Genomic DNA, 11190 nt, shown 5'->3' with positions numbered 1-11190 from the left:
TTGAGCACTGTCCCCCTTCTCTCATATACACAGAGCTGCAGCCTTGAGACACGCCAGGAACGAGTGATGTGCTCTGGCTCTCCGATCTGGTGGAGTGGCCTTAAACGATCATATGTCAAAAGCAGAACAGTTTTAAAGACAGTTATGATGTTCGGTTCAGGGCAGTCAGGACAGGAGTGGGGAGGTACAAAGGCAGCAACACTGTAGAGAGAATACAGACTAATCATGAGAAGCATCAACAGCAGGGAAACAAAACAATGTAGAAATTAGTTTAAACTCTTCACGAAGACGGACCAATGATGTTGGTTAAACTAGTCATTTTCAAGAGGATATAGACTAGACGAAAGCACCTCCAGAATTAAAGTGCTACTGAAAAAATTCCTCCTTTCCTTCATGAACACCACTAGAAAAAGAAACAAAATGCTTTAATCAAACAGGAGATGCCAGCTCTGAATGGAGGAACATATGGGGTTTTGGCACTCTCTTATCTCATCACATGAAGTATCCTAAGTCGGTGAGATCTGAGAGGTACTTCCACCTCATGGCAGAAATGCCAGTTGAATAACTTAGTCCCAAAGACTAAGAACACAAATCAACAAGAATTGCCACCTGCCAAACGTTCTGTGTGGTGGGCACAAGGTTTATGAAGGTTATGGTGTATCAGATGGGTTATTTTGATGGCCACTGCCTTAGGAAATTTACCGAAGCATGTGGACACAAAAACTACTGAATGTAGAAACAAGAAATGACCAGCGAATCACCAGCTGGTCATACCAGTGCTTCCATGATCCATCTCTCACAGTGAACCACCGATTGAACACAAGGTGAAAAAAATCAGAGGAAACAAAGGTTTGATCCCAAACACCTCAGCAAATTCTTAAGATAAAGCATGAGCTGGGGATGTGACTTAGACTGATGCCCGAGACATAAATGGCCCTAGCTGAAGGGCCATAGGCTAGTATTTCCATAGGGTGCTAGCTCCCTGTCATTTTCTATACATTTTTACTCTGCTATAAATTTTTACACCTCTAAGATGAAAGAGCCTGAAGAGGAATGCTTCTAGACTGCATTCTTTCTAATACGTAGTCTTTAATAGCAGAATTTCAAATATTGGGTATAATCTAATGCTGATGCAGTGGATTTGTCTGCAAATTGTCTTCTGCCCTTGAGAACAACTTTTGCTCCAATTTATTCACAAAGCATTCTTCTCCAAGACATTAAGCTTTTCTAGTGTACACTGGGATGTCTAGATTCCGTAACTGGGTGTTAAAATAGATGAAAACTAACAGGTGGTGTAACCATATGAAAACAGTTGTATACATTTGTGCACGCAGTAAATTGCTTGATGTTGTATCCCAGGACAGAAACATTGCATGCAGTGTACAAGATAACTTGTTTTTTCAAAACACACCGCAGCAATTCCTCAAAACACAGGTTTCTAATGCCGATTCCTTCATGGCAGCTTTTTCTGCTTGTACCACAGCTTGCTTGTACCTCAGTGCTGCTGTATTCTCTCAGATCACAGAGTCAATGATGGCACATACAAATTTTCACATGCAGAAAAAAAGACAAAATTCTGTTTCACTGCTCTGAAGTTGGAAACACTGGTGAAAAAAAGCTCCAACATATTAGCTGAATTGCTTGAATTGCTTTTCAGTACTGAAGTCAGAAGAAAAATTACTGCACCAGCCAATCTCTGAATCATTGCTTTCAATAACAGCACTAGAAAAAAGGATTGTCAAGTTGGTGTTTCCTCCAAGCTGAATGACAAAGCAGTATTATTAGGCACAATGAACTCGATGAGCTAAACCGTCATATGAGTCCAATGTTGGAACAGCCATGGCTTAAAATATGTCCCACACAAACTACCTTCAGTGTCTTCACATGTCAATTCTAGAGTGTAAGAGATGGGTCAGAGGTAAAAAGAAAAAAAAAGCAAGTCTTACATGCCATATTTCTTACATTCTATCTTCAGCTGAAGAGGAAATATTCTTTCAATATTCTTTCTTACGTGTTTTGGGCTTAAATTTTAAAGTGCTATATGCCCCTTCCACAGCTTTGGGCAAGTACATGGGATGTCTTTCCAACCTCTTCCTAGAGCCAGTGGTTCTCCGCTGGCTGTTTCTTTGAGACTGGTTTGCAGCCTTTGCTGGTTGGGCAGTATCTTGTGAGTATCTCCGGGGAGCACGAAGGATCCAGTTTGAATGTAAACTGTGTTCACTTGTGCTGGTGGCAACTGAAAGACAAAAGATAATCTGGTGTTAACAGTTTGCCAGTGATATTTTTACATGCACAGTGAGAGAACAGGGTGTCTGCGGGTCCTTTCTGGATATAATGCTGAGAAACCAACCTGGTTTCACTGCAGAATGTTGCTTGGGACAGGATTCATCTTATCTAGTATTTCAGTGCCTGCAGTGTAACTATGTATGTCAGAGTTAGTCCCTCTATACACAATTTTAGGGCACAGCTAATCCAACCTAGTTCAGATATCCACCTTAGCCTAAGACAAAGCAGACAAATGTCTGTTTCTCTTCACTGATTATATAGGACAGATGATGAGCTCAGATAGGCACATCTTCATTTAGTTGGACAATCCCATCCTTTATGACAGAAAAGTACCATTATTTAGCCTAATCTCTAAATAACTACTTCTTTGCTGGTTGGAAAGAAAATATCCAGCCACTTCTCAATGAGAAAAATGAATACCAGATGAAGAAAAAAATTGTATTTTTTATAGCTCTCCTCCAAAGACAGCTAGGAGTGGAGACGCAAGGGTGGAAATCATCCCTGAGCAGAAGGCAAGCACTCACTGTTCCAGCACTACACATGCTACGTTTGCTCATGAAATGGCCACACATAAAACCATTGCACCCTTTCAACAGGGAACAAGCAATGTATTGCTGTGGTTTCACATACGTCATGTAATGGTCCTAGATTTGGAAAGAAAAACTTGGAGGAAAATTGTATCCATTAAATAAACATGGTCTTACAGTGCCACTCCTCCTTCTACCCACTGCACACCAAAAATAATCATATTTTGGCTGGTTTATACCGCACCATCAAAATCAACGTCCACATTTGGCAGATCCACGTCAGGAACTCTCCGCCATCTCTCAGAATCCAGGTCTGCAATAACTGAGTCAAAGAAAGCCATGGCTTCTCTTACATCTGAACTGGACTGTGGGCCTTTTCTCTCCATGGATGCCTGTTGATCAAATAGGGGGAAAAAAGAGTTAGCTAAGGGTTGGGCACCATGAGCGAACTGTATAAGGAGGCTGCAAAAATTGTATTTGGTTCCATGCTTCAAGCTGTCAGAATAGGACACAGGTCCAGATTACTCCACAGTTTGTAGTCAGCGAAGAAAGCAGGACAGCAGTTTAACAAATGTCCATCTTGTTACCTGCTCAACACCAAACAGCCTCCACCTGGGCACTGCTAGCCAGGCGTTACAAAATCCCTCAGAATCCCTGTGTCAGGCCATTTAATTGGATGGCTAAGTGACAGCTGGGCTTTGTGGCATAATTTATTCTACCTAGCAGTAGGCACCTAATGAGACTCACATTAGAAATGTAGTCATGCAGGGTTCCTTCTGTAATTAATGCGGGGCTCCAGTACCTTCAGGAGATGAGTCAGGGCTAAGGTAGGCTGAATTCCACTCTGCAGGCAGCTCTTTCTTTTCACTGCAGAGGGATTGTGGGGTAACTTGGTTACTAATTTAAGCATCTTATTAAAATGCCTAGGTTAGGTGAAATGAATCCAGATCTAAATTGCTAAAGTCTTTTTTGAAATGGAAAAAGACTGTGTGTGCTAAAATATGAGTCATTCAACACTGTAATAATTCCCACAGGAAGGCCACGGGGTTTAAAATTAGGAGCCTGTCTTGATAAAAAAGCAAACGCCTGTCTATAAATGCTGAAGCAGTCACAAAGCCTCCGTTAGCAGTTCTGTAGGTCCATGTGGGATGGACAGTTCTTGCCAGGCTCTACCTAATGAAGGGCTGTATATTCTAGCTGCCAGCCCAAGCTAGGTATATTGCCAGGCAGCAATACCAAGTCAGAAAAGTGCTACCTTGGGTTTCAAACAAAAGACACATGCTGTGTTGTATTTCTGAAGGACCAGCTTGCTCCCTGTTTTGTGGAGGCAGAGAGATGAGCTAGCTTATTCCCCTTCTGACATTATGGGTGGACTGACATCCTCAGAAGTGCTAAAAGATGACTGCTACCACACATCTACTGAAAATAGTGACTGCTATTATGACTAAGCCTTTATTGGTTAAAAGACATATTAAATGCCTATGTAATTCCAGCATCTGACAGACCTCTCTATTCTTTTCTCTCACTAGACCCAAATGTAAAATTTTGAATCCTCTCTCAGTCTGTAGTCCAGGCCCCAGGAATCTTTGAATTAAACCTCCCGTGAGGGCAGGGTTGTCTGGACGAAGTACCTTCCCATTAATCATGCAGCAGGTATGAGAAAGAAGTGAATTTCCACTGACAGGTAATTTAACACAAACAGGTAGTTAGGGACAAAACCATTCAAGCCCAGTGATAAAATGAACTTGCAATCTGTGAACAAAATTTGTAGCTAGGAAGCAGAATATTCTGGCTATTCTAGAAGTCTTCAGGACCTTTCCCTAATTTTTGCAAAGCCAGGGCTGTGCAGCTGTGACCCTGCCATTTGTGTTGACAGGAATGACTCATGTGGGTGACATATCCTGCTGATGTCCCTGCCTGTTCCTAAGGGGACGGCTCACGGAGTTAGCGTGCCAGCCAGTACCAGGGCAGTCCATACGTAAGAACTAGCTGGCCACAGTCAGATGACAGCACTCTTACCTCAGCCCGTGGGAGATTCACTTGTTTGCCAAACCCAAGTTAAGCTTTTGGCATTTTTCTTAAGTGGTGTTTTCAGTGGCAAATCTCAGAAATTCACAAACCTGCATGAAACCTAGTTGTGCAGAATCTATTTCCCAGCCTCCTGGTCCATGGTTTTAGTACCCTTTTGCACTTATTTTTACTCACCTGGCTGATGATTAGCCATGTACTGTTCTGCTACATCACCGTTCAGCTCATAAGAGACTGTAAATCTCCACTGTCTCAAGCCAATCTTTGTGTGACAGTGCACAAAGTCAGTTCACAGACTGTGTCTACAGTGTTGAGATTCATCTCCTCACACCTGGCACCACTAGGCCACTGTCCTGTATCTCAGTCATTCTCTTTGGATGTTTCCCTGGCCCTAAGCAGTAATGTCTTTATAAAATCTGTCTTCTCCAACCCACTGAGCTGAGTATTTTTTCCTACTATTGTTCCTAGCTTCTGAGGGTCACCATTCAAAGCACTAGAAAGATGACATAAAGCCCAACAGAACTGCATGAAAAATTGTCACTAACTGAATCAGCATTATATCAAAGTGTAAAATTAAAAAATGTGGTAGCTAGCCCTAAACATGTGAGCCTTGTGCTTTGGTTAAGCAATGCCTGCACCAGAGCTCAGCTTCAGCCGTTCTGACATTCTGCTGTGACAGAACATCTAAACGTGGCAATAACTTCTTGGTAAAGTCCATCTGACCTGATCAGTAAGTCAGCCTTACATCGCTTCTTCCCACCATCCTCATTAGTATCCAGTTTAAAGACTGCACTGGATAACCTGTGAGTCTGCTGTCAAAGTCATATTTGTGGTTGTGTTGCCTAGACAGATCACCCCACCTGCTGCAATCCTTTCCTTTGTCCTCACTGAATCAAGTCCAGAATCATATCAACGACCGAACTGTCTAGAGACATGCGATTTATAAACTGCAGCCAGGAGGAAATTTTATAATGCTTACTCTCTAGGATATATAGAAATAGTCTGCACCAAAGATGATATTTCAGGGTTTTTTTGTGGAATTATTACAATAAAAGGTGAAGAATTATACCATCTCAAAATGACCTGTCAATCTATTAATTAACAGAGAAAGGAACCCTTAAGAATTCCTCATGCCCTACAGCCTATCAGTAGAGCTTGCACTGATGCTAAATGTACCACTGACAAGCCATCTGACCAGTCAGAAAAAATCCTATTTGTTTCAATGGATTTACAATTATTTTGTGTAAGCATTTATATGCCAATAAAAAGGCTGCCAGTAAACTGAGGAATTACTGTGCCTGTCAGTCATTAACACCTATAAATCACCATAGTGGAAAGTTCTGAGGCACTTAAGTAGTCTGTCAGAGTATCAAAAGAAGAGCTCGCTCTTTCATAATACATTTTCAGATACTTCCCATACTCTCATACCCCTTTCTTTCTCCTATTTTCTCTCCTCTTACACAAACATGGACATACACATTTCTTTCCATGACCAGTCATTCATACTTAATTTCACCCTACTCAGAAAGAATCTTAAGGTATTTAGCAGCATTTCAAATGATGTAACAATAAAAAGACAACTGGCTGAGACCAGTAAAGCAGAAAATCAACACAGGTCATACTGCTAATTGCTTCATGACTTAAGACTGAGCACATGGCAAAAGTTCTCAGGAATTACCTTAGAAGACTCTTTGGAAGAAATTGGAAGAAATGTCTTCTTTCCAGTTTTTGAAGATTTTGTGAATGTTGGGGAATCAGCAGCTGCATGCATGGATTTCAAGTTATTGATGTTGTCAAGGTACTTTTTCCTCAAGGCTAACAGATCCTGTAAGTACTTCAGGCAGTCCTGAGTCTTAGAGTACATCCAGTCTCTGTCTTCCTCTTTCGGCTGGAAGCAAGAGTCGATGCTGGTTGTACTTTTGCATTTTTTTAGTTGTTCACTAACTTTTTCCTGCTCGCCTCCAAGGACGTACATAGAAGTGCTGCGGATCAATCTCACTGCAGAACCTGTGCCGTCACAGTAAGGGATGTTGTCTGTCACATTTCTTCGGTGGGAGTTGGGGTGAAATATAGAATGGATCTTTTTGAACATAGTGTGTCACTTCTTCTCCTTTATACCTTTTCTCTTTCAGCTCCTTAATTTAATCTGGTAATAGGCAGCTGTTACTCTTGCCCTCAGAAGACAGACAGTTTTGCCACTTACTGTAACGAGGAGGAAAAAAAAAACACAACCCTGTTGCTGCATAAATTGCTTTCAGTCTAACACACTCTGAAGTGCACGATGGTAACACGGCAGCGTGTTTTCTGTTCCATTTGTGTCAGCGACATAGCTTTATCCTTCCCTCGGTTTAAAATATAGCACAGAAGGTCAAATACCATGCTTTGACCCTTTGCTCGGCTGCCGTTCCCCATGAAAAACATCAGCATCGAGGCAGAAATTCCCCCTTCCACGTGTGCTCCGCGCTGCTCCGTCCCCGCGGCCGCACCTCCCCTGCCGCCGGCCGCCGCCGGCCGCTGGCCGTGGTGCTGAACCGCTGCCGCCCGCCACCCAGCAGCCGCCGCCGCCACCCGGAGCGGCAGCCTGGCAGGCCTCTGCGGATGGCTTTTTTTCTGGGAGATCTTCTTCAGATCAGCCTCGACGGGGACAGAAGCCTCAGTGGGGAAGAATAGTTTCTGTCGGGTGGAGTTCAGCTGCTGAAACAAGTCGCTCTAGGTTTCACCTGACGGTAACCAGGAGATGGCTACAGCTACCCGATACCACAGCACTCCTAGGAACAAAGTGGATTCGAATGTCAAGCTCTATTACACTCGGTAAGGAGATGGGCTGTGTAAGAGATGCTGTAAAATAAAACACTCTTCTAAAGTACTCCGCTGGCAAAATATTACAGACAGAAAACAATGCATTCACAGAATCACAGAATCACAGAATAATAGGGGTTGGAAGGGACCTCTGTGGGTCATCTAGTCCAACCCCCCTGCCAAAGCAGGGTCACCTACAGTAGGCTGCACAGGATCTTGTCCAGGCGGGTCTTGAATATCTCCAGAGAAGGAGACTCCACAACCTCCCTGGGCAGCCTGTTCCAGGGCTCCGTCACCCTCAGAGTGAAGAAGTTCTTCCTCATGTTCAGACGGAACTTCCTGTGCTTCAGTTTGTGCCCATTGCCCCTTGCCCTGTCACTGGGCACCACTGAAAAGAGCTTGGCCCCATCCTCCTGACACCCACCCTTCAGATATTTGTAGGCATTTCTAAGGTCCCCTCGCAGCCTTCTCTTCTTCAGGCTGAATAAGCCCAGTTCCCTCAACCTCTCCTCGTAGGGGAGATGCTCCATTCATATGTTTCCACCTTAGTTCTTCTCCTACATTAATGCAAGAACATTTAATACAGTGGGCTTGGTGAGTGGTTTTTGGCTGAAATCTACTGTGAACATTGACTATTATTGGCATATTCAAGCATTGCTAGTATTTGTGACCATGACAATATGAAGTATGCTTTAGAGAGAAGTAGAGAGTGAATTTGGTCAATTCTCACCACTAAGACAATCCACAGCTTTAGAAAGCAAGAAGGAATGTCCATATTTAACATGTTCAAAAGAGTTTTCATAATTCATCCTGCTCAAACATTGAATGCTTCAGAAAGTAATTATTTTGAGAGCTGATGGATATCACCCTGCAGACTCTATCGATCAAATTTCTGCTAACACCGCTGGAAATGCCAGTTGAAGGTTTAAGCATGGTAAGAGCTGTAGGATCTCAAAAGGAAAGATAGGTTCTAATAAAAATTTGAATTTGTTGCCTCAGCAGCTCTGATTTGCTGGATACTAAACATATACCACAACCACCTTAAAACATGCACTTTGTTGCTTTTACTTATAGCTAGTTGAAATGTCCTTATAACAAAACTAAAAATTGAGGTCAACTAACTTTTTGCCACTTTTTCAGCCTTTTAATACTAGCATAGACATGATTCCCACAGCAGCTGAGAGCAACCTAGAGATTGTTCTGAAATACAGCCAGCTGCTTGACAACTAGTACTTGTATAGAGGTATTCCATTATTGATTATCTCCGAAGTCCTACTCAATCCTGCAGCTAGGTAATAGATTAAGTTGGCTTTATGCTAGCACAGACCACTAGAACTATGAAAAAAGATGGGATTTCTCCCCAAAATTTTATGTCTGAAATGGAGAAAGTTTCTGGTCATCAATACCAGCATAGAACAGTAATAATTCCATCCACAGATTGATTTCATTTTGAGGACAAAAGGCTACAAGGGGATTTTAATTTATTGTCCTGAATCAGTGAGGTAAATATCTGTCATAGCCATTCTAGGCACTGTGTTTACTAACTACAAGTTACAAAAATGAGATTTTTCCAGAATAACCCTATTAAACATTACTACACTACTACATTACTACTACTTAGAGTTGCTACACAGGATACTGGTCTTTGGTTATAGACATGATACAAAATCAGTGAGACTCAGGCCCTTTAAGTGACCTCATAGTCACAAAACCTGTGATTCAAGAAAATCAGTGGGAGCTCAAGGAATTATTGACAAAGAGTCGAGTCGGGAAGGTTAATGGCAACTCAACTGAGCAACAGCTTATAGGATCAGACATTGCCTTTCAATAGCAGATTGATTTCTAAGCTCATCTAGACTTACAAAGAGCTACAGGGTAAAGCAAAAAAAACCCCCAAAACCCCCGAAGATTCTGCTCATGAAACCCCACAAGATTCTGTTCATGTGACGAGTAAATCTGATGATATACACTGTGCATTTCATATGGCCCATAGATTTTAGTATCCTGCTTCAACTAGGTACTTGAAATATATGCTGACATCTCACTGATTTACAAAAAACTTTCAGGCTCTTAAGAGGGTTCTCAGTTTCATTCCCATTCCCATTTCAAGCATGTTCATTCCCAGTTTTTATAAAAGCTTGCTGGGCCACATTCATTCTGTGCCAACATATGTGTGGTTCCCAATGTTTCATTTGGAGTAATAAAGGGTCACTTACAATTATTTGACATGTATATTTTATTCTATGCATTGGTTATGGGCAGCAGGAATACACAATCTTCCTCTCTTATTATAAAAATGAATACTAATTTGTTTTCTTCAGAGTATCTACTGCAATTTAAATAGCTCCATGGATTTAGAATGTTAAAGGACAAAATAATGGATATCTTTAAAGGTCACAAATGACTGTAGTGAGTATGTGACAAGAGGAATGCCTTATGTCTTTTCAAGATAATTTCCTATAAGACATTTGCTTTGAAACATATTTCCTGAATAGTGCTATAATTATTTTTAGTCAAACTCTGGTCCCCATGTACCTGTAAGTGTTCCCATTAAAGTAAATAGCAGAGTAATTATAATTTAGCCACCACACATCACAGGTCTCTTGCCCAGTGTTACTGCTGGGGACTGAATATGCTACTGTTATCTAAGACGGCTGGTAATTAAAAACCAGGGTCTTACTCAAGAATTATTTCCTTCTGCACAAAGGCACACATCAAATGAAAAATATGGTTGAAGAAGAATATTTAGTCTGTTATTTCAAAGTATCAAATTCACAGGCAGCTATTAAATCATAAATAAATATCTCCCAAAGAAGGATCTTGTGAGAAGCAGATCAAATAGACCACAGTAATCAAACAAACCACACTAAATACTTAATGGCATCTAAGATTACTAACTTTGACAAGGCAATGCTCATTCATTTGGCTACTTGAATCTGACTTCACTTACTCATTAATTTTTATTTTAGGTGACTTTTTTTTTCTATTACTTCTTTCAATGTTTCTGTTTTCTTTGTAGCTAGCACTGATCTAAGTTCCATGACCACCATCCAGCCACTCCCGAAACTGCTTTTGTCATCTAGCCCTGGCATTCTGGCAATTCCTGAGCCATCCTGACCGAGTAGGAAAATGAAGTTAGAAAATCCAGTGTATGTGTTCTGTTGAACTATATAACCTATACACTTGAACAAAACCCCATAAAATCAAATTTATAGATAAATCCAGTTAAATCACACATCTTCTAAGTTTTTCACAACACCTTATTTGTCAAAATGCATTATCTCCACAATAACATGATATCATGCATACAAATCTATCTACTTGATAGTTACATTTCACCCAAGTGACTGATAAAAAGGAATGTCAAATCATTCTTGAAACAAAGTAAAGCTCTGATGACAAAGAAGAAAAACTTTGACAAACTGTAGATGATAAGGTATTCTTTATCATAAAGTTGTATCAAACTGTTTTATCTCATTCAGGATAATGTATTTTATTATATTTTAAAAATTGAAGTGAAAACACTTTCTCTGCTTTTAAAGAAAAAAAT

The 11190-nt window shown here is 41.0% G+C and overlaps 1 protein-coding gene across 1 annotated transcript; it reads right to left on the bottom strand.

The window, feature by feature from the left end:
- Nucleotides 1-1994: 1994 nt before the first annotated feature.
- Nucleotides 1995-6933, bottom strand: C1H13orf42 (chromosome 1 C13orf42 homolog). The gene is made up of 3 exons (XM_075431182.1): nt 6520-6933; nt 3058-3205; nt 1995-2236 (listed from the first exon to the last, which is right to left on the bottom strand). The coding sequence occupies exons 1-3, from the start codon at nt 6931-6933 to the stop codon at nt 1995-1997; spliced, it is 804 nt and encodes a 267-aa protein (XP_075287297.1).
- Nucleotides 6934-11190: the final 4257 nt, after the last annotated feature.

This window comes from Opisthocomus hoazin, chromosome 1 (assembly GCF_030867145.1).
Source record: "Opisthocomus hoazin isolate bOpiHoa1 chromosome 1, bOpiHoa1.hap1, whole genome shotgun sequence".
Taxonomy (NCBI): domain Eukaryota; kingdom Metazoa; phylum Chordata; class Aves; order Opisthocomiformes; family Opisthocomidae; genus Opisthocomus; species Opisthocomus hoazin.
The sequence above is the reverse complement of the archived record's forward strand: the minus strand, read 5'-3'. Positions and strand labels throughout refer to the sequence as shown.